The 23,976-nt window shown below is 41.2% G+C and overlaps 1 protein-coding gene across 1 annotated transcript in view; it reads left to right on the top strand.

The window, feature by feature from the left end:
- The window catches only part of CPLANE1 (ciliogenesis and planar polarity effector complex subunit 1), a gene marked incomplete at both ends in the record, with an annotated part of 127,383 nt that overhangs the window by 29,474 nt on the left and 73,933 nt on the right, over window positions 1–23,976 (top strand). Inside the window, 10 exons of the mRNA XM_080700829.1 lie at window positions 1,295–1,459; window positions 3,603–3,776; window positions 6,577–6,805; window positions 8,715–8,854; window positions 11,649–11,866; window positions 14,813–14,977; window positions 17,029–17,167; window positions 21,085–21,194; window positions 21,354–21,512; window positions 23,151–23,259. Coding sequence (XP_080556955.1) covers window positions 1,295–1,459; window positions 3,603–3,776; window positions 6,577–6,805; window positions 8,715–8,854; window positions 11,649–11,866; window positions 14,813–14,977; window positions 17,029–17,167; window positions 21,085–21,194; window positions 21,354–21,512; window positions 23,151–23,259 — 1,608 coding nt within the window. The remainder of the gene's footprint in view (window positions 1–1,294; window positions 1,460–3,602; window positions 3,777–6,576; window positions 6,806–8,714; window positions 8,855–11,648; window positions 11,867–14,812; window positions 14,978–17,028; window positions 17,168–21,084; window positions 21,195–21,353; window positions 21,513–23,150; window positions 23,260–23,976) is intronic.

The following is a 23,976-nucleotide window of genomic DNA, read 5'->3' as shown; positions in this document are numbered from 1 at the left end:
GTTCTAAACACCCTTCAGGTATTTAAAGGCAATTTTCAGGGGCTCTTATCTTGTTGAATACTTGTTCCTTTCTTTCAGGAGTCTCTTTGTCAAGCTCTTTGATATCTGAATTCCTCCTTGGGGTTCTGTGGCACGCTCCCTTCTGTTTCAGAGCATGTGTGCTTTTTCTTTTTCTTCTTTTTTCATGGTAGTGCTCCTGAGCTATACCCCTAGCCCTATTTGTTTGTTTTTGTGGCACTGGGGATTAAATCCAGGGGCATTCTACCTCTGAGCTACATCCCCAGCCCGATTTTTTATTTTTTATCTTGAAACAGGGTCTCACTAAGTTGCAGGGAGCCTCACTAAGTTGCCAAGGCTGGCTGTGAACCTGTAATCTCCTGTCTCATCCTCCAAGTACTGGAATTTCAAGCATGCGCCTCCATGTCCTGCTCTATTTATTTCTTAAATTGTGAAACAGTCTCATAAAGTTATTAAAGACTTTGCTAAATTGCTGAGGCTGGTCTTGAACCTTTGATCCTCCTGTCTTAGCCTCCTAAGGGATTATAGGCATGTATTTCACACCCAGTTTTTTTTTTTTCCTGTGTGCGTGTTGTGTGTGTGGTACTTGAGATTAAACCCAGAGGTGTGCCGGGCTTGGGAGGCGGAGACAGGAGGATCGCGCTGGTTCGGATCCAGCCTCGCTGGTTTAAGAGACTGTTTCCACATAAAAATGTTAAAAAATAGGTCTGGGAGTGTAGCCCGTGGGAGTGTATCCCGGAGGTAGAAGGGCTTCCAGGAACCCCAGTACCACCAAAAAAAAAAAAAAAAAACAACAAAAAAAAAAACCCAGAGGTGCTCTACCACTAAAATTCACCCCCCTTTTTATTTTATATTTTATCTTGAGACAGGGCCTTGCCCAGTTGCCCTGGCTGACCTTGTGATCCTGCTGCCTCGGCCTCCTGAACCTCTGGGATTACAGGCCTCCAGCACCGTGTCTGGCCCATGTATGCTTGAGATAGAAGTTGTTAGTAGATCTCAGTGCTGAGGTGATAAGAATATGCAGCTCTCCTTGGATAATATCTTAGTCATCCTAGGGCCTATGAGAGAAAAGAAAACTTTTCAGAATTAAGATAAGAAAGGGCAAAGTTTTGCATACCTGTTGTTGTTTTAAACCCTTGTATTGAAGTATAAGACAGAAATGATTGTCTATCCTAAGTAAATAGCTTGATGGATTTTCACAAACTGCATACCTCTGTCCACTTAGCACTCCCATATTAACATGCTTTAAAGGCAAGCTTCATTCTTTTTGTTTCAGGAGGAAAAAGGGCACGCTTTCTTCAGATACGCTATTATCTTTCTCTCTTATACTGCTACCTGTATAGCTATAATTTAAATGATGCCCAAGGATTATGTGATCATCTAGTTAGAGAAGTACTGAGATGGTCTCCCCTACCTGTGAGAGAAAATGGAGCTTGTTCAGGTATGCTTTTTCAGACTCATTATATTTAACCTTATTAATTTGTATGTATGGGTTTACACAAGAAATTGCTTATACATCAAGTTAGCTCTTCTGCCTGTATGGTGAATGTTACGTTATGTTGGGTGTTGGACTGTCATCATCTCAACAGCAAGCATCATGTTGAGGGTTTTGTTTGGTTTGGTTTGGTTTTAATCTTAGGATCCCCAGGTGATAGCAGTAATTGTTTATTAAAATGATAAAACTGTTTTCTCATACCCCTAATGGGTATGAGATAATATATAATATCAAGGTTACCCAAGTATTTTTCTTTCATAAATTAATTTTTTTTAAATGTTTCTTTTTTTGTGTGTGGGGGGGGCATCTGGGGATGGAACCCAGGGGCATTTGACCTCCGAGCTACACCCCCCCTGCCCTATTTTTTATTCTTTATTTTGAAACCAGGTCTCACTGAGTTTGCAGAGGGCCTCACTAAGTAGCTGAGGCTGTCTGTAAACCGCGATCCTCAGGTCTCAGCCTCCCGAATGCTGGGATTCCAAGTGTGTGCCACCACGCCCGGCTCTAAATGTTTCTTAAAGTGGCTTAGAAGAGTCATGAAATACTTTCTGAGGTATTTTATATCTTTTTTTAAAAATCTGTTTAAGAGACAGTAGAAACAGTCCAGGTCCCTAGTGCTATTCTTAGTTTGGTGAAATACTCTCCAAGTTGAAGTTTCCAGGTGCTAGCTAGGGGCCAGTCTTAAAAAGCATTCCATCCGGGCGTGGTGGCGCACGCTTGTGCAGAGGCAGAGGCCGGAGGAACACGGTTCTCGGATGGCTGCAGCTACTTAGTGAGGCCCTTCGCAACTCAATGAGACCCTGTTTCAAAAATAAAAGGACTGAAAAATAGGGCTGGGGGTGTAGCTTGGAGGTAAAATGCCCCTGGGTTCCATCCCCAGGACCACACACACACAAAAAGTAAACATTCCAATCAGTGAGGCTTGTTACGTTAACTCTTCTTCATACCCACCTTATTAAATAACTACATGTGTTTATAATTTAATTTTTATTCTCTGAGGTTGTCATTTTTAACATCATTGTATCATCACAGTTACCCTTTCAGTTTTGGAGGGTGTGAGAGCTGGGGACTGAACCCAAGGCCTCTCACATGCTAACGTGCTCTCTACCACTGAGTCAGGAGAGCGAGCTCAACAGAGAAATGTTGATATAACTCGCCTCGACCATCAGCCCTGTCTGTCCTCTGCTCTCCCTCTACACATTATTTTTCTATTCCCTCCCCAAATAAACTTATACTAGTGGTCCACCATAGTTATATATAACTGTTATATGTGACTTATAGGAGTATAATTCCCACATCTTATAGATGGAAAAAAGCCTTAGGAGTCCTATCTTGATGCTCTCTAGATGATCTTTTTAGTAAGCACTGCCCCTGTCATCCTAAAAAAATCATGTAAATCATGATATGCTGAATTTACAAGACCGTCATGGCTAGATTATTTTGTAGAGATTCTTCCTTTTTAAAAATAGAACCATGAGTTGGGCATGGTGGCACACACTTGTAATCCCAGCATTTGGGAGGCCGAGACAGGAGGATCACAGTTCATGGACAGCCTCAGCTACTTACTGAGGCCCTTTGCAGCTCAGTGAGACCCCCCAAAAGAGAATAAAAAAAATAGGACTGGGGGTGTATCTTGGAGGTAGAATGTCTCTGGGTTCCATCCCCAGTACTGAAAAAAAAGAGAGAGAGAGAGAACCATGAAAGTTGTGTATAGTTCCTAAGTATATGTGCTTATGATTGTACTAATTATTTCTGTTCCTTTTTGGGGGGGCTGGGGACTCAGGATTGACCCTAGAGACAGACAGTCTGCCTCCAAGCTTTTTCTTTTGAAAGAGGTTCCTGAGGCTGACTTCAAACCCGTGCTCCCCCGTCTCAGACTCCCAGTGCTGGGATTACATGTGTGCACCACTATGCCCAGAATTTTTCTTATTGTTTGCAAGACATAAGAATTCCTATTTTAACTTAGTTTATATAGGCCATGGATGCTCATCTCAGAAGAAATTGTTTTTTTTTTTTATAATGAACTTAAATATTACTCTTCTTTGATAATTTGGTTAGACTCTCCTTTGGTCCTTTGCTGTATTTTCAGATCTAGAGACGTCTCATGGTGAGTTTGCGGTGGCTGGAACCGTCCACCCTGAGGCCGCAGTGAGAGCTGTCCAGTCCATGGCTCGGTTCATGGCCGCCTATTTCACCAATCAGCTGCTTTGTATTCTGCCACCTCACAACGTCAGTGTTCTTCCTCCACTTCATATTAAAACAGGTAATATGGTAAACAAACAAATTTCTCACCTTTGTGTTTCTCACATAATATACTCTCCTAGTACAGCAACTAACTCACATAATATACTCTCCTAGTACAGTAGCTAATGCATGGGAGATGTTTTTGAACATCTCCCTGGGACTGTTTTTGAACAAAGAGTACGTGAGAAAGGTACTTGCTTGCTTTTTTCTTTTTAATTGAATATGGATTTACAAAATTGGGCAAATTGATATTTATAAAATTTCTACTTTGCTGGGTGTGGTGGTACATGCTTGTAATCCCAGTACTTGACAGGCTGAGACAGGAGGATCGCAGTTTCAAGGCCGGCCTCAGCTCGCTTTGCAACTTAGTAAGATCTTGTTTCAAAATAAAGAATAAAAAAAAAAAAAAAAATAGAACTGGGGGTGTAGCTTGGAGGTAGAATGCCCCTGGATTCAATCCCCATTTTCGAAAAAAAAAAAAAATTCCACTTTGAATGTGAGTCTCACTAAGTTGCAGAGGGCCTTGCTTAGTTGCTGAGGCTAGCCTTGAACCTGTGCTCCTCCTGTCTCAGCCTCCCAAGTACTGGGATTACAAGCATGTTCTACCACATCCTGCTCTTTATTTTACATTATTTTCTTTTTGTGGCACTGAGCATTAAACCCAGGGGTATTCTACCAGTGAGCTTCACCCTTCAGCCCTTTTATCATTATTTATTTATTTATTTATTTATTTATTTATTTATTTATTTATTGGTGGTACTGGGGTTCCTGGAAGCCCTTCTACCTCCGGGCCACACTCCCAGACCTATTTTATATTTTTGAAACAGGGTCTCCTAAGCCAGCACGCGCAGCTGGCTTCAGACCTGCGCGATCCTCCTGTCTCTGCCTCCCAAGCGCAGGGATTGCAAGTGTATGCCACCACGCCCAGCCTATCATTCCTTATTTTAAAATATTTTTTACCTATCTATTTTTGTGATGTTGGGGATTTGAATACAGAGGCATTCTATTTTTAAGTTAAACCTCCAGCTCATTTTATTTTTTTATTTTGAAACAATCTTGCAAATTTGCTGAGGCTGGCTTCAAATCTGTGATCCTCCTGTCTCAGCCTTCCAAGGACTGTGATTACAGGTGTGCGCCAACACACTTGGCCAGTTTTTATTTTGAAACAGGATCTTGCTAAGTTATTGAGGGTGTTGCTAAGTTGCTGAGGCCAGTCTTGAAACTGCAGTCTTCCTATCTCAGCCTCCTAATTATTGGTATTACTATTTGTACCACCGTGCCCTGCCTTTTTATTTTATTTTGAGACAGGGTCTTGCTAACTTGCCAAAGCTGGTCTCGAACTGGGGATCCTCCGGCCTCGTCCTTTTGAGTGGCTGGGATTATAGTCATGTACCATTGTGCCTAACTTCAACATGGTTTTGTTTGGCTTGTTTAGTTGTACTGGGGATTGAACCGAGGGGTGTTCTACCTCTGAGCTATGCACTGCAGTGGTATTTTATTTTTTATTTTGAAATAGTCTTACTAAATTACTATGTGTTGGCTCTGAACCTATGATCTTTCTGTCTCTTCCTCCCAAGTCCTGGGGTTAGAGGCATGTGCCACCATATCTGACTTCAACATGTTGTGTTTGTTTGTTTGTTTGTTTGTTTGGTTTTGTTTTTTTGTTTTTTTTGCAGAACTGGGGATTGAACCCAGGAACATTCTACTTCTAAGCCTCCAGCCCTATTTTTTATTCTTTATTTGAAACAGGGTCTAAGTTGTGGAGGGCCTCGCTAAGTATCCAAGGCTGGCTGCAAACCTGAGATCCTCCTATCTCAGCCTCACAAGTATTAGGATTACAAGCATCTGCCACCACACCCGGCTTCAACATGTTTGTTTGTTTGTTTGTTTGTTTTTGCGGGTTTGGGGATGGAACCCAGGGACATTTGACCTCCAAGCTACACCCCCTGTCCTATTTTTTTTTTTAATCTTTATTTTGAAACCAGGTCTCATTGAGTTGCAGAGGCCCTCAGTAGCTGAGGCTGGCCACAAACCGCGATCCTGTGGTCTCAGCCTCCTGAATGCTGGGATAACAAACGTGTGCCACTATTCCTGGCAACATGTATTTTTAAATAACATTTCTGTCATTATATTTCAGGTTGCTTATTAAGTTACTTTAATTGGAGAAAGGTATAGAGGGCTGGGCAAAGGATATTAGCCTTTTGTATTAAATACCACACCAGACTGAAATCTTGTCATTGAGTCATAGATTAATAAAAATCACACTTTTTGAGCCGGGCGTGGTGGCACATGCTTGTATCCCCGTGCCTGGGAGGCTGAGATAGGAGGATTGCACAAGTTCGAGGTCAGCCTCAGCAACTTAGTGAGACCCTGTTTCCAAATAAAATATAAATAAAATATAAAATAGGTCTGGGAGTATAGCCTGGAGGTAGAAAAGCCCCTGGGTTCCACCCCCAGTACCAACCAACCAACCAGCAAACAAACAAACAAAAAAACCCAAAAAGCACCTTTCTAGAAAAGTGGCTCGTGGGCAGCCTCAGCTACTTAGTGAGGCCCTTTGCAACTCAGTGAGACCCTGTTTCACAATAGAATAATACATAGGGCTGGGGGTGTAGCTCAAGAGTTAGAATGCCCCTGGGTTCCACCCCCAGTACCACAAAATAAATAAATAAATAAAATAAAGTGAAAGATACATACAGAATGTTCCACGTTGTGGTTTTGTGTAGAAGATGATTGAAGAGCTAAATATCCCATGCCTGGTGCTGAGCTTGGATGGATGGGTGTAATTGTAATATCTGTTTTCTTTCATTTATTCACAGAACAGTCCCTTCGACTTATTCCGTTGCAGCACTCCAAAGTGGCCAGTGTTGTGCGCGATCAGAATCTCTCTAATGTGTGGACAGTTGAATATGCCCTTGAACTACTGTTTATTGGTGGCCTGGTTCCAGAAGCTGTGTGGTTGGCTCATAAACTTGGAGACTGGAAGACATCTGTTTCAATCGGTGTGGCCTTCCAGCTGTTCTGTAAACATGATAGCAGTTTTGTGAGGTATGTATTTTTAGTCAAGCTCAAGATACAGCATAATAGTATCATATGAAGTATTTTATAAAGCTGGGCGTGGTGGCTCACGCTTGTATTCCCAGCACTTGGGATGCTGAGGTAGGAGGAGTGCAGGTTCATGACCAGCCTCAGCTACTTAGTGAGACCTTGTTTTAAAATAAAAAATACAGAATAGGTCTGGGGTGTAGCTTGGAGGTAGAATGCCCCTGGGTTCATTTCCTAGTACCGCAAAAAAAGTGTTTTATAATTTTACATTTCTCTTATCATTGGTATTTTTCCATATGTGGAATTCTTCGTTCAGCATTGTCCAGTACACCTTTCTTCAGTGGTATGAAGTATGTGCCTGCTGTCCAGTGTGTAGCCACCAGCCACCAAATATTGAGCATTTGGAATGTGGCTAGTGAGACCCAGGAGCTGGGTTTTCCATTTAATTTTAATTGTACTTAGATAGCCACATGCCATTTAACATGGCGATTACTGTGCTGGACAGCTCCATGGCCCACTTGATTGTGCTGAAACTTACTTAGCATATGTACTGTTAGCAGTGCCCTCAGAAGGCAGATAGTCAGTGGGAGACTTTATCCCATATAGGATTTGAGCTAATTAAACTAGTCTCTGTTTTTTTTTGGTGGTACTGGAATGGAACCCAGAGGCTTTCTACCTCCGGGTTATACTCCCAGACCCATTTTATATTTTATTTGGAAACAGTGTCTCACTAAGTTGCTGAGAGCCTCACTAAGTAGCTGAGGCTGGCTTCGAACCTGCGCGATCCTCCTGTCTCAGCCTCCCAAGCACGGGGATTACAAGCGTGTGCCACCACGCCTGGCTTTTTAGTCTCTGCTTTAAAAAAAAAAAAAAAAAAAAAAAAAACTTTTCTAAATATTGTGGCATTGCTGTGTGTCCTTTATGTTTCAGTTAAATAATTGTAACTACTCTGCTCAAAGCTCAATGTCAGGTATTTTAGCGAATAGGAGCCTAAAATGGCACACCATTCTCTGCTTACGACACTTTAGCAGAGAAAAATAGGACAAAATATTACTATAATATACCTAATATGGTAAGAAAAGTTTTTGTGGCACCAAAGGGAGAGTGAAATAGGAAGTTGGAAAGGCAGGAAATCCATTGTACAGGAAATGTCATGTCAAATGGGCTTTGGAGAGTAGAGAGGATTTGATGAATTGAGTAGCCATTGAAGAGAACATTCTAAGCATGAGCAAAGGCATTTGGCAAAAATAAGTTTCGGTTCAGTTTGGATAGAGCATGTATGTAGGGCAGCGATAGGAAATAAGAAAGGGGAGTGTATTAGGATCATAATCAAAGGAGGCCTTACTGCACTGCTTTCTTTTTGCATGGAGGGTGAATAAAGCAAATGAATTATATTGTTTCTTAAATTTTCATGTTTAGTTCCTTTTTTGTGTGTTACTGAGGATTGAACCCAAGAGCATTTTGCCTCTGAGCCATATCCCCAGCCATATTTTATTTTATATTATGTTATTTTATTTTTGTGGTACTGGGTATTACACCCAGGGAAATTCTAAGTCTGAGCTAAACTCATCACACTATTTTATTTTGAAACAGACTTTCACTAAGTTGCAGAAGGCCTCACCCAGTTGAAGAGGCTGGCTGAGAACCTGCCACCTCCTATCTCAGCCTCTCGAGTTCTGGGATTATTAGCATGTGCCACAGTGCCCAGCTTATTTATTTTGAAATGGTCTAAGTTGCTAAGCATCTCACTGAGTTACTGAGTCTGGCCATGAACCTGTGATCCTCCTGTCTCAGCCTCCCAAGTACTGGGATTTTAGGTGTGTTACCACACCTGGCTTCATTTTTAGTTCTTGATAAATGAGATCTTTTCTTAAAATTTGGATTAATTTTCTTTAATTTTATGTTATTTCAGGTCCAAGAAAAAGGGTCTGAATCTACCATTAAATATGGCTCCAGCACAGATATTCCAAGAAAAACTGCAGTGTTTTTTAGGTCAGCCAGCCTCTTTGGAAGCAGCAAACCAAGTGGGCCCAAGACATAAACAGTTTACAGGTGTGTTACCTACATAAGGGCTGACATATGTATCGTGTTAATATAGTCTTTATGATAGTATAAAAAGCTTATGTCTAAAAGTACATTGAGCACTTTGAAATCTTATAAAAAATAAGGGTGATACTTATTACTGATGCCAGCTCAAAACCTGAGCATTAATAACTGAATTATTTTTTTTCTATATATACCTTTATACTCATTTTTGTGTGTGTGTGAAGTGGTCCAACTATAATACACAAGCTGGTCTGCCTGCTTGCCTTTCTTATTTATTTTTCCTTCCTTCCTTCCTTCCTTCCTTCCTTCCTTCCTTCCTTCTTTCCTTTCTTTCTTTCTTTCTTTCTTTCTTTCTTTTTCTTTTTCTTCTTTTTCTTTTTCTTTTTCTTTTTCTTTTTCTTTTGTGGTATTAGGGATAGAACCTAGAGACATTCTACCTCTGAGCTGTACCCCTAGTTCTATTTTTGTTCTGAAACAGTAACTCACCAAGTTGTGGAGGACCTTACTAAAATTCCTGAGGCTGGCCAGAAACAAATGTATACCACCATGTCCTGCTCCCAGGCTGGTCTTAAACTCCTGGGCTCATGTGAGTCTCCCATCATAACCTCCACATAGCTGGGACCACAGTCATGCACTACCATACCCAGCTTACTCTAATTTTAATTTTGCTGCATGTAGATCTTTGTGTGCGTGTTGTACTGAATCCAGGGCCTTACATGGTATAGGTAAGTGCTCTACCAGTAAACCGCATCCCCAACACATTAGGATGTTATTTGTGTGTATGTGATATCAGCAATTGAACTCAGGGGCATTCTACCTTCAAGCTATACTCCAGCCCTATTTTATTTTTTATTTTGAAACAGGGTCTCACTAGGTTGCTAACAGTCTAACTCTATTGCTGAAGCCGGTTTCAAACCTGCTATCCTCCTGTCTCAGCCTCCTATTTCTGGAATTACAGGTGTACACCACCGTATCCAATTCAACCTTTTTTTTTTTTTTTTTTTTTGGTATCTGTAGACTCAGAATCTCAAACCTGGAAAGGTGCTTAGAAGTGATTTAGTTCAACTCTCACCTAGTATATAAATTAAAAAAAATTTTTTTGGTACTGGGGTTCCTGGAAACCCTTCTACCTCCAGGCTACACTCCCAGACCTATTTTATATTTTTATTTGGAAACAGGGTCTCTTAAACCAGTGAGGCTGACTTCGAATCAGTGCAATCTTCCTGTCTCTGCCTCCCAAGTGTGGGAATTACAAGCGTGTGCCACCACACCCGGCAAAATAGACACTTTTTAAAGTGTCCGTCTATTTAAATAGATGCCTATCCTTAAAGAGAACTCTGTGGTGCACTCTTGTAATCCCAGCATTTGGGAGGCTGAGACCAGAGGGTCAGGGTTCAAGGACAGTCTCAGCTACTTAGGCTCTTTGCAACTGAGACCCTATTTTTATTTATTTTTATTTTTTTTTAAATTTTTTTGGTGGTCCTGGGGTTCCTGGAAACCCTTCTACCTCCGGGCTACACTCCCAGACCTCTTTTATATTTTTATTTGGAAACAGGGTCTCCTAAGCCAGCGCGCGCGGCTGGCTTCGAACCTGCGCGATCCTCCTGTCTCCGCCTCCCAAGTGCGGGGATTACAAGCGTGCGCCACCACGCCCGGCTAAATCAAAAGTTTTTTATTTCATGGCACTGGGGATGGAGCCTAGAGGCATTCTAAATCTAAACTACACTCCTGGCTCTTTTTTATTTTTTGTAATTGAAATAGGGTCTCACTAGGTTGCTGAGAGTCTTCTAAGCTGCTGAGTCCAGCCTTGAAAGTTCGGTCCTCTTCTCTCAGCCTCAAGGGACTGGGATTGCAGACGTGTACCACCAGATCCAGCTAATCCTTTAAAATTTAATATGATGGTGAATATTTTGCATTTTTTCCATTGTCAGTAAATTTTTTTTTTGGGGGGGTAGTAATACTGGGGATTGAACCCAGGGGGATTTTATCTTCAAGATATATTCTAAGCCCCTTTTATTTTTTATTTTGAAACAGGATCTCATTAAGTTTCTGAGGCTGGCCTCAAACCTGCAATCTTCCTGTCTCAGCCTCCCAAGTACTAGGATTATAGGTATATGCCACCACCCCTCGTATTTTGCTTATAATATATAATATGTATGTTATATTATTGTGTTATGTTATATTATTATGTTAATATAATATATTATTATATTATTATGCTATAACATAACTATATATATATACTGGGGATGGAACCCAGTGGCTTTCTACTTTTGAGCTATACTCTCAGACCTATTTTTTTTTTTTTTTTTTTTGATGGTACTGGGGTTCCTGGAAGCCCTTCTACCTCCGGGCTACACTCCCACGGGCTACACTCCCAGACCTATTTTTTAACTTTATGTGGAAACAGGGTCTCTTAAGCCAGCGAGGCTGGCTCCGAACCAGCGCGATCCTCCTGTCTCAGCCTCCCAAGCGCGGGGATTACAAGCGTGCGCCACCATGCCCGGCTTCTCAGAGAGCCTCACTGAGTAGCTGAGGCTGGCTTTGAACCTTCATGATCCTCCTGTCTCAGCCTCCCAAGTACTGGGATTGCAAGTGTATACTATCATGCCCGGCTGTTCATAATTTTAAAGTAACAGGATAGTTTATAACTTTTGTCTGTAATCTTAGATGTTTTGTCTGTCAACTAATGTGTTCATTCTTGGCAATCTGCTTTTTCCGATTTAAGTTTTATCTTTCAAACTGGGATAAGATGTTTAATGTCAATTTTAACTGCTTTACCAAATTTTGTGTTTGATAGATCCCATTGAAGAGGAAGACGCAACTCTGCTGTTTGGTTCAGTGCAAGAAGTCCTGAAAGCAGCAGTGATGGCTGATGTGGATATTCTCTCCGACACATTTCAGCTTCTGATAGACTCTGCCAAGGACCTCAGCAAGACACTGCGGGGCTTAGTGCCTGTTGGCTTGTATCTTCCGGCTCCTCCATTATACTGTCCCCAGCCGGCTATTCTTAGTGAAGTAAGCTTAGTATACTATCCTTTTTTTTTTTTTTTTTTTTTTTTTTGGTGGTACTGGGGTTCCTGGAAGCCCTTCTACCTCCAGGCTATACTCCCAGACCTATTTTTACATTTTTATTTGGAAACAGAGTCTCCTAAGCCAGCGCGATCCTCCTGTCTCTGCCTCCCAAGCGCGGGGATTACAAGCGTGCGCCACCACGCCCGGCTATACTATTCTTTTAATTAATTTTTTTTTTTTCAGTACTGGGAATTGAACCCAGGGGCATTGTATCTCCAAACTACACCCCCAGGCCTACTTTTTATTCTTTATTTTGAAAGAGTCTCACTGAGTTGCAGAGGGCCTCACTAAGTAGCTGAGGCTGGCCACGGACCTGCTGTCCTCCTGTCTCAGCCTTCTATGTACTGGGATTACAAGCACAGACCATTATGCCTGGCTTCTTTTAATTAATTAAAAGTTGGTTATTTTCAATTTTAATATAATCAACCAGATCCCAGTAGGGCTGCTTGCTAATTGCATAACAATCTTAGATAATATATGAATTGCTATTTACATTTATTTGTCTGTAAAATACAGATGATAGCATTATTGTGAGGGTTAAAGAGGGTATCTTGTAAAAACTTTTAGCTCAGGATCTGGGTCACATAATAAACATTCAATAAGTGTTAAGCTTACTATAATAATATAACAAAATTAAGAGATGTTTCTCGATGTTTAGACTTTTAAAAAATAGGCTATTGTTGATGGGAACAGATGGCAATGACCAATGAGAGAAGCCATACAATATTTTAGTCTTGTGTTTGCCTCATCGTTTTTGTCTTCTTTGAAATACTTGTTTTTGTTTCACTTGTTTTATATATTTTCTCATGCAATATCCAATTGATAGGTCTGTAGTAATACTGTATTCCTTTCAGTTACTTTTCCTCTATTTTTTTTTTTTTAGTACTGTGGATTGAACCCAGGGACATGAGCTATCCACCCCCCAGCACTATATTATTTTTTATTTTGAAATAAGGGCTCACTAAGTTGATTAGGGCCTTTCTAAGTTGCTGAGGCTGGCCTTGAACCTGTGATCCTCCTGTTTGTCTCCCAAGTACTGGGGTTATAGGCATGCACCACCACACCTGGTTCTTCTATTCTTCTTAAAATCTGTTAACCTTAGCCAGATGTGGTTTCAAAATAAAAAATGAAAGCAGGGCATGGTGGCACACGCTTGTAATCCCAGCATTTGGGAGGCTGAGACTGGAGGATCGTGGTTCGCAGACAGCCTCAGCTACTATATGAGGCCCTCCACAACTTATTAAGACCCTGTTTCAAAATAAAGAATAAAAAATAGGGCAGGGGGGTGTAGCTTTGAGGTCAAATGCTCCTGGGTTCCATCCCCAGACCCGCAAGAAAAAATAAAAAAATAAAAAATAAAAAGGGCTGGAGGCGTAGCTCAGAGGTAGAATGTCCCTGGGTTCAGTAGTCTCCAGTACCAAAGAGAAATGAAGAAGCCTGTGCTGTTACAGAGCTTCTTGGTAATGTGAATCAATTAATGCCTTTTAGTTTTTAAATCATTTTGACCACGTGGCTCGCTAAGTTGCAAAGGCTGGTCTGGAACCTGTGATCCTCCCATCTGAGCCTCTAAAGTACTGGGATTACAGGCATGCCCCACTGTGCCCAGCAGGACAAGTTTTTTTTAACTTTATTAGTAGCCAAGATTTGGGCTCTTTCTTCTCTCAGTGTGTCCTCTAAACTGTGGTCTTGCCGGATGTGGTGGCGCACACTTGTAGTCCCAGCACTTGGGAGGCTGAGACAGGAGGATCGCGCAGGTTTGAAGCCAGCCTCAGCTACTTAGTGAGGCTCTCAGCAACTTAGTGAGACTGTGTTTCTAAATAAAATAGAAAATAGGTCTGGGAGTGTAGCTTAGAGGTAGAAGGGCCCTGAGTTCCACCCCCCAGTACATACATACATACATACATACATACATACATACATACATATAATAAAGTGTTGTCTTCACCTGAAGGCCAGTTCCTTGTGTGTACAGAATGTCTGCCAACATCCTCTAAGGGTTCCCTGTCCACTTGCATATTGAGAGGAAAAGAGATCATTCTCTCCAGCATCCCACATAAGCGTGCTGACATTGAGACCACTTCCGTCACATGCCTGTACTTGGATCAGCCACCTTGGTAGGGCTAATGTTTGGCTCTCAAGTAAGGCCTTCCCTGGAAGTTGGGATGCAGGATGAGCTTTCCCCAAGGCATATGTGCTATGCAGGAGAGAGCCACGAACCCAAATAAAAATTGGTGACCATTAAGAAATGGGCAGGCAAGAAGGATGGTGAAGAAGCAGATGTTTGTGACACGTTGTTTCATTCTCTGGGAAAATAATCTAGGTGCCAGTTTGAGTATGGTTGTTCAATAAACATGTTGGGTCCCACTGTATGTTGGACTTCATTCTGTGTGCTATGATAATGCCAAGGTCAGAGGCAGGGCCCTTGCTCACGGGTGTTCTGAGAATGGTGGGAAACAGATACAGAAAAAAATTGGTAAACGCCGTCATGGGGTGTGAGCTCACGTGCTGCCTTAACATGAGGGGGAAGGCTTCAGAAAGGAGGGGACACGGAGGATACAGCTAGGGTTTTCCAGGCAGAGGAAGGGAAAAGGCATTGTCCTCACAAGGACCGTGACAGTCCGCTAGGAGTCTGGAGTGGCAGGCTTTCCCTGTGGGAGGGGAAGACTCACCACCAGGGACCACCCAGCCCTGTCCACTGAGGAGACAGCTATTTCCTCAGCCCCAGAAATAGCCTTAGGTGAAATCTCAGCGCTCATGACTCCTAATTTTCTTCCTACATCAGCAGGGATGTTCTCGTTTGAGAAACACTGATATCGTTAGCCGATTTTTATTTGCACTTTAACATTTAAAGTTTTCTCTTCATCACTGCAATTGTTTTATCATCCTCAGGAAGATGGAGAAGATCTTCTTGTGAAGGCTGAGAAAGGTAACCGCCAAAAGGTGTCAGGAGTCCTTCAGCGCACTCTCCTGCTGTTCCGGGCAGCTCGGTGTTCCTTCCCCGCAGCACAGTGGTACATCTTGCAGCTGAGGTGGGCCAGGAAAGTCATGCAGAAGGTATGGAGGAGATGCCCGAGTCGCTCATGTGCTACATTAGACAGACAGCTGAGATAAACTCACGTTTCTACTCCAGTACACTTGTCCAGGGAACCCATACATTTCAGGTTTATTTATAGGGACCAACCTAGATAGATAGAGCAGGTTTAGTCCCTTCCTGTCTGTCAGTACAAAGTATAGACTAGACAGTTAACTCCTGGGAATTCTACTTACTTTTTCATTGAAGATTTAAACTCCTTCCAGGACTGAGAGGTGGGGGAAAACCACTTCTCCCTGAGGTGTATTTCTGAATATAATCAAATTTCTCTAACTTGATGAGTATAGATCAATGACCAGTTTAGAGGAAATAAAAGAAAGTTAAATGACACCGAAGGAAGAGGTCATCAGGCTGGGTGCAATGATCTAAGCCTGTTACGCCAGGACTTGGGAGGCAAACAGGAGGATTGCAGGTTCAAGGCCAGACTCAGAAACTTCCTGAGACCCTCTACAACTTAGTGAGACTCTATTTCAAAATAAAAAGAGCTGGGGAATCTTTACCATCTTCCTGAGGATGCTAAAACAATTGCAGTGATGAAGCGAAAACTTTAAATGTTAAAGTGCAAATAAAAATAGGCTAACAATACCAGTACTTCCCTATTGCACACGTGTCCATTCATTTCACTTTTAGTGGTGGTGAGATTGATAGTGAGCTTGGGGTAAGTCATTACCCCCCCCATCAAGTTGCCCATCACCCACCAACAATTTTATATTTTAGCATTTATTGATGATACTTACATAGACTCTTTTGTTGTTGTTGTTGTTGTTGTTGTTGTTGTTTATTTTGTGTTTTTTTGGTGGTACTGGGGGGTGGAATCCAGAGGCTTTCTACCTCTGGGCTATACTCCCAGACCTATTTTTATATTTTATTTGGAAACAGGGTCTCACTAAGTTCCTGAGAGCCTCACTAAGTAGCTGAGGCTGGCTTTGAACCTGTGCGATCCTCTTGTCTCAGCCTCCCAAGCGCTGGGATTACAAGTGTGCGCCACCACGCCCGGCTTTAGAGTCTTTTTTTTTTTTTTTTTTAATGGGTTACCAAATAAAGATGTACTACTTCTGTTATTTATAGATTTTTTAAAATTTATTTTTTGTGGTACTGGGGATGGAACCCAGGGGCTTTCTACCTCCAGGCTATACTCCCAGACCTATTTTATATTTTATTTGGAAACAGTGTCTCACTTAGTTGCTGAGAGCCTCACTAAGTAGCTGAGTCCGGCTTTGAACCTTCACGATCCTCCTGTCTCAGCCTCCCAAGTACTGGGATTACAAACGTGCACCAGCACGCCCGGCTACTAGATTAGTTTTTCAAAGTTACATGTTTAGGTAAGTTTTTTTTTTTTTGTAATATGGTTTTTGGTACTATAGAATTTATTTCAAATGAGATGTAGATCTTTATTTATTACATTTCTTTATTTTCTTTCTTATGACCATAGGGAAAGCCAGGAATGAAAAGTTTTAAATTCTTTTGATACAGGAAAAGCTGAATGGCAAGAGAGTGTAAGTGATTTAGCTAGAACTTTTCTTCTCTTTTGAGAAATAATCTAGGGAGTTTTTTAAACAAGATTTGTGAGCTGGGAGTCTGAAAGCCCACTAATTTCAGGGCTGTTTTCCTTACATAGTCAAGGAACTGTGCTGTGTTTTCCATTCTGTATGATTTGTCTAAATTGCCTTGTTCCTTTATAGTTTTCCTTTCAAAATTATCTGTACTCTTCAAAATTGACTTTCCATCATTCTGTGTGTGTGTGTGTGTGTGTGTGTGTGTGTGTGTGTGTGTGTGTCTGTCTGTCTGTCTGTCTGTCTGTCACTGGATTAAACCCAGGAGCATTCTATCTCCAAGCTACACTCCCAGTCTAATTTTATTTTTAGTTTGAAACAGGGTCTCACTAGGTTGATGAAAATCTCACCCCTGGCTGAGGCCGTCCTTGAACCTAGGATTCTCCTGTCTAAGCCTCCCAAACACCGGGATTACAGAACGTCCCACACTCCACTGAAGTTCTGTCATTCTTTACTTTCAGATTCGGATGAAAGGGTCTCTGCCTGCACTGGTTCCTTTCCCCCAGTCCTTACTTAATTACTGTAAAGGCGGCGTCGCCTTCTTTAGACCTGGAGCAACTGGAGACCACAGGCTGGATGAAGTTTCTATCAGAGCAATCGGTTTGTCAAAAGAATGAACTACTTGCTTCGAAATTAGCCTAAGTGTAAACAGTGATGTATTTTTCATTTGATTTGGCAAAGTTTATAAACAGCCGACTCTTCAAAGTATATGGTCTATGATATTTTGTGTTTACAAGTAAAAATTGCATGTGTTCTATTGAATTAGGAATTTGTTATATGAATATGCAAATTTCATATATCTTGATATGCCAAATTTTATAATTCCTTCAGGTGAATTTGATGGGTAAAGAAATGACTAGACTTGACTAAAATTTTCCTTTTTTTCTCTTTCCCTCTCAGTAGTAATGTTAAATAATACATGTCCTGGGACTCGGTTTGTTTTTCCCAGTGTAATGGCATCAAATGCTTTTCAGTTGCTTCTCTTGGCTCAAGGGTTTAGTTCTCCCTAACAAAAGAAAGGGTCAGGCAGGTGTCTCCTGGAAGGATGTGTATTTCTCAGTCCTGTCATATTTCTCAGTAATCTGATTCATCTGTAAGCAGCGAGTCAGACTCACAGCAATCCCATGGAAGAGATTTTTGTTCACAAATAATACATGAAACTGGATGTGGTGGCGCACAAACATAGACTGAAGTAAAAGTTAGTTTATTGTAAAAAAAAAAAAAAGGCTCATTTAAAAAAATTAAGGCTTACATGAATGACTGTTAAATTTTAGGGGATTGCCTTTCTTCCTTTGCAGGAAAAGTTTCAACTGGCCACAGTAGAGATGAGTCTTACTCAGGGTCACACTTGGTTGTAATAGGGGAATTAAATTTCAGACCAACAGAACAGTTGAAACTTGTTTGTGAGCCGGGCATAGTGGTGATGCTTGTAATCCCAGTACCTGGGAGGCTGAGACAGGAGGATCGCAGGATCATGGCCAGCCTCAGATACTTAGGGAGCCCCTCTGCAATTTAGTGAGACCCTGTTTCAAAATAAAGAAAAAAAAATAGGGCCGGGTGTATAGCTCAGAGGTAGAATGCCCCTGGGTTCCATCCCCAGTACTGAAAAAAAGAAAAAAAAAAAAAAAGGAAAAAGAAAAGAAACCTGTTTTGCTAGCTGTATTGTGAGCCGTTGCATTATGTATAGCTAAATTGTCATGCTCCATAGAATAGGATGCTCTGTCAGCAACAAAAACAGTATGCTTATCCTACTAACATGAAAAGATACCCAAAATATATTAGGTTTTAAAAAAAGGCAATTGTAGACCGTATACACAGCATGATGCTATGGATCTTTGTGGACTTGTATTATTATTACTTTTATTGCATTCCTAGGGATCAAATCGAGGACCTCATGCATGGTAGGCATGCACTCTACCACTGAATCCCCAGACCATCTTACTTTTAGCAAAAGATCAGTATTTGAAATTGTTATTAATATTAAACCCTTTAAGCTGGGCATGGTGGTGCACACCTGTAATCCCAGCACTTGTTTGGCTGAGAGAGGAGGATCCAGATTCGAGGCCTGGGCCTTTGGGTTCAATCCTCAGTTTCTCAAATTAATTTATTTTAAATGGAATGCATAACTGTAAGTAATTTTTAGGGGTGTGGCTCAGTGGTAGAGCTCTTGCCTAGCATATACAGTGCCCTGAGTTCAATTCTCAGCACCACAGAATTAAATGAATGAATGAATAAATAAATAAATAAATAAATAAATAAATAAATAGTGGGCAGTTGTCCAAACCAGTTATACAACATAGAGTTGTGTGTATTGGCTTTGAAACTACCATGAAGCTATATAGTGAGTGAACTGATTCTAAGTAGAGTTATTACACTATAAATATATTTTCAGAGAGTTCATTAAAACTAATATGCATGAAATATTTTAGAGTAATGCATTGATTTTGGAAGAGGCCAGGTGTGATGGTGCATACTCATAATCCCAGTACTTGGGAGATAGAATTGCAGGTTTGTGACCAGCCTCAGCAGCTTGGTGAGGCCCTCAGCAACATGGGGTGTAGCTAAGAGGTAAATTTCCTCTGGGTTCAATCCCCAGTAACTCCCCACACCCCACAGTTCTGGAAGGATTTCTGACTCTTATATAAGGTGTTTAGAATGAAAATGTGCTTCTTTTGTGTGTGTGGTACTTGGACTTGAACCCAGGGTCATTCTATCTCTGAGGTAGATAGAATGCCCCTGGGTTTTTATTCCGTTTATTTATTTATTTAATTTTGTGGTACTGGAGATTGAATCTAGGGACATTCTACCTCTGAGCTACACTCCCAGTCCTATTTTCTTATTCTTTTTTTTTTTTTTTTCTTTTTGTGGTACTAGGGGTGGAACCCAGAGGCTTTCTATCTCCAGGCTATATTCCCAGACCTTTTTTTTTTTTTTTTTGGAACAGGGTCTCACTAAGTTGCTGAAAGCCTCACTAAGTAGCTGAGGCTGGCTTCAAACCTGTGCGATCCTCCTGTCTCAGGCTCCCAAGCACGGGGATTACAAGCGTGCGCTACCACGCCCGGCTTATTCTTTATTTTGAAACAGGGTCTCACTAAGTTGCGGAGGGCCTCACTAAGTAGCTGAGGCTGGCTTCGAACCTGTGAGATCCTCCTGTCTCAGCTTCCCAAGTACTGGGATTACAAACGTGTGCAACCATGCCTGGCTATTCCTTTTGCCCCCCCACCCCCCGTATTGGGGATAGAATCCAGAGGCATTGTACCTCCTAGCTATATACCCCCAGCCCTATTTTTTAGTCATTTTATTATTTATTTATTTATTTATTTATTTATTTATTTATTTATTTTTGGTGGTACTGGGGATGTAACCCTTCTATCTCCATGCTACACTCCCCAACCTATTTTATTTGGAAACAGGGTCTCTTAAGCCAGTGAAGCTGGCTTTGAACCTGCGCGATCCTCCTGTCTCCACCTCCCAAGCGTGCACCATGCCCAGCTAGTCTTCTTATTTTTGAAACAGGGTCTCACTGAGTTGCAAAGGCCTCACTATGTAGCTGAGGCTGTCTGTGAACTGCGAGCCTCCTATCCCAGCCTCCCGAATGCTGGGAGTACAAGCATGTACCACCATGCCCAGGTGGCTATTCCTTATTTTAAAACAGGATCTCACTAAGTTGTAGAGGCCCTCACTAAGTAGCTGAAGCTGTTCTTGAACCTACATTTCTTTCAAGTACTGGGATTATAAGTGTGTGCCACCATGCTCAGCCTAAAATGTGCTATTATTATTATTATTTTTTTTTTTTCTTTTGTAGTACTGGGGATGGAACCCAGGGCCATTCTACCTCCAAGTGACACCTCAGTCCAATTTTGTATTTTTAAAATTATTATTATTATTATTATTATTATTATTATTATTATTGCTGTAATCGGGGATGGAACCCAGGGGTATTGTACATCTGAGCTACACCCCTAGCCCTATTTTTTAGTCTATTTTTTAGTCTTTTCATTTCTGAAACAGGGTCTCACTGAGTTGTGAAAGGCCTTGCTAAGTAGCTGAGGCTGTCCGAACTGTGATTCTCTGGTCTCCACCTGCCGAATGACGGGATTACAAGGGTGAGCCACCACACCCGGCCTTAATTTTGTATTCTTAATTTAAAACAAGAGTCTCACTGAGTTGCAAAGGGCCTCACTAAGTAGCTGAGGCTGGTCGCGAACCCGGTCCTCCTGTCTCAGCCTCCCAAATGCTGGGATTATAAGCGTGTGCCACCAGGCCCAGCTTATTCTTTATTTTGAAATAGGTCTCACTGAGTAGCTGAGGCTGTCCGAGAACTGTGATCCTAACTGTCTCAGGCTCCCAAATGCTGGCATTACAAGTATGTGCCACCACACCCAGCAAATGTACTTCTTTTGACAGTAACAAAATGAAGACAAAATTTATTTGGGAAAAAGCCCAGCAAAGATACTTACTTTAATATTAGTATACATGCTCATACAGTTTCTCTCATGTTTATATTCCTCCTACAGGTTGCTTCAGAGAGCTTTGTGCCTTGTGCTGGGTGCTACATGTACGTGATAAGCTATCCTATAGTTGCAGGCAGTATCAACATGCAAGAGAAAATGTGAGGGGAGAAAAGGTATTTACCAGCACAAGGATAAGAAATATGAATGGACATTACTTGGGAAATTATTACTTTATAATAAATTTTACTGTTTGGAGCAGACTTTCTTTTCACCTCATTCTGGTCTGTCCATCTAAACTAAAAAGGCAATGAATCTATTCTGTATCCACTTAGGACCTTGGAATGGAGTTTGATTCTTGTATGGTGGAGCACTGTCTCAGTGCCGTGGAATGGGCTTACAGGATGCTACCTTTCTCTCGGTTTTTTAATATTGAAGAACTTATCCAGGATATAATTTTGAGCCTTATTGGAGAATTGCCACCAATCAGAAAGGTAATGTAACTGTAGGTGAAAAATAGACTAAATCTGAATCAGGGACTTTAAAGGATTTTTATTTTAATTAAGAATGAAGTTATCAAAAGCCAGGCGTGGTGGCACACACTTGTAATCCCAGTACTTGGGAAGCTGAGATGGGAGGATCTCAGGTTCAAAGTCAACATCCACAACTTAGCGAGGCCCTTTGCAACTTAGTGAGACCTATTTCCAAATAAGAAGTAAAAAATTAGGCTAGGGATTTAGCTCAGAGCTAGAATGCCCCTGGGTTCAATCCTTAGTGCCACACACACAAAAAAAGAATGAAGTTACCGTTCTGTGTCTGGCATATTCACTTATCATAATGTCCTCCAGGTTCAGAAAGGCGAATACTGAGCCGGGCGTGGTGGCGCACGCTTGTAATCCCTGCGCTTGGGAGGCGGAGACAGGAGGATCACACAGGTTCGAGGCCAGCCGCGCTGGCTTAAGAGACTGTTTCCAAAAATAAAAAAGTATAAAATAGGACTGGGTGTGTAGCCCGGAGGTAGAAAGGCTTCCAGGAACCCCAGTACCACCAAAAAAAAAAAAAAGAAAAAAAAGAAAAAAAGAAAGACAAATACTGTATGGTGTCACTTCTGTGCAGAACTTAAGAAAGTTGAACTCATAGAAGCAGAGAGTAGAATAATGGTTGCCAGGCCTGGGGTGTGGTGGTAATTAAGGAGATGTTAGCTAAAGGATCCAAACTTTCGTTTGAAACATGAGTAAATACTGGGGATCTAATGTACAGCATGGTAACTATCATTAATAAAACTGTACTATTTACTGGAAATTTGAAAAGGGAGAAAATTTAAGTATCTTCATCACCCACCCCAAAATGATGACGCTGTGATACTGGATGTGTTAATTAATTTGGCTATGGTTAGCAACACACAGTGTACATGTTTATCAAATCATCAAGCTGGTACAGGGGTGAATTCCTATAATCCCGGCTCACTGAGAAACTGAGGCTAGAGAATTAAAAGTTCAAGGCCAGTATGGTCAACTTAGCAAGGCCCTGTCTCAAGATAAAACAGGATGGGGATGTAGCTCAATACTACAACACTTAACCCAGCATTCCCAAGGCCCTGGTTTCAATCTCTAATACCACAAAGAGAGTAAAATGAAATTTAAAAATTCATCACATTGTACACCTTGAATATACACCATTTTCGTCAAATATTCCTAAATATAAATAAAAATAAAATTGATGCTGAATTCCACAATCAGAAGACTCATGCTTAAAACAGAGGACTTAGCATGACATCAAGAATAGTGATAAATATGCACTTATGTTTTGAGTTAAAACATTTGAAGAGAGCCGGGCGTGGTGGCGCACGCTTGTAATCCCAGCATTCGGGAGGCTGAGACCTGGAGGATCGCGGTTCGCGGGCAGCCTCAGCTACTTAGTGAGGCCCTCTGCAACTCAGTGAGACCCAGTTTCAAAATAAAAAGAATAAAAAATAGGGCAGGGGGTGTAGCTCGGAGGTCGAATGCCCCTGGGTTCCATCCCCAGACCCGCAAAAAATATATGAATAAATAAATAAATAAATAAAACATTTGAAGAATGAAAAGGAAAAAAGAATGGTATTGTCATAAACTTAAATTTTTCTTTTTCCGAAGGTAGCAGAAATTTTTGTGAAAGCATTTCCCAATCCTGAGGAAGTAAGGGTTCCTTTACGAGAAAAATATCACTCTCTTCAGCAAAGACTGAGACACTGTATTGTGAAGGGTATGTATTGCTAAACTATCTAATGGATAAATTGTACGAGATATTCCTTCTTTCTGGAAGCATTTACTGTTTGCTGTTTATGCATGCATTTCTGCCTTTCCCTAGAGATAGAAGTGTGAAGAGGTAAATGTACCTCTCATAGCAGAACGAATTCTCTTGTTTTGGGCCCAGACTGAGCAGACTTAGGTTATGGCTCTGTCAGTCACTAAGTTTGTGGCCTTTAAATTAGTTGTTCAATCTCTCTGGGCCTCATTTTTTTTTTATTAGTAAAATGTGTATTTTAAGCCAGGTGTGACGGTACATGCCTGTAATCCCAGTACTTGGGAAGCCGAGACAGACAGGAGTATCGCAGGTTCAAGGACAGTCTCAGCAACTTAAACTCTCAGCAAATTAGTGAGACCCAGTTTCAAAATGAAAATAAAAAATAGGTCTGGGAGGGAGCTCAGAGGTAGAATGCCCCCAAGTTCAGTCCCCATTGCCACACACACACAAATGTGATCCTACCTTATTGCATAATATGCTTATATTTCTGTGATTTCTATTTTTCTGAATACTTTTCTGCTATCTTCTAAAATATTCTGTTTGTATGGGGAAAGGGGGTACTGGGAATTGAACCAGGGACATTATATATATATATATATATATATATATATATATATATATATATATATATATATATGAATGGCATCTGGGTTCTTTCCCTTTCATGGTTCTTTA

Source organism: Muscardinus avellanarius (assembly GCF_963383645.1).
Source record: "Muscardinus avellanarius genome assembly, chromosome: 1".
NCBI classification, from domain to species: Eukaryota; Metazoa; Chordata; class Mammalia; order Rodentia; family Gliridae; genus Muscardinus; species Muscardinus avellanarius.
Note: the sequence above shows the minus strand (reverse complement) of the source record. Positions and strands in the feature narration are given on the sequence as shown.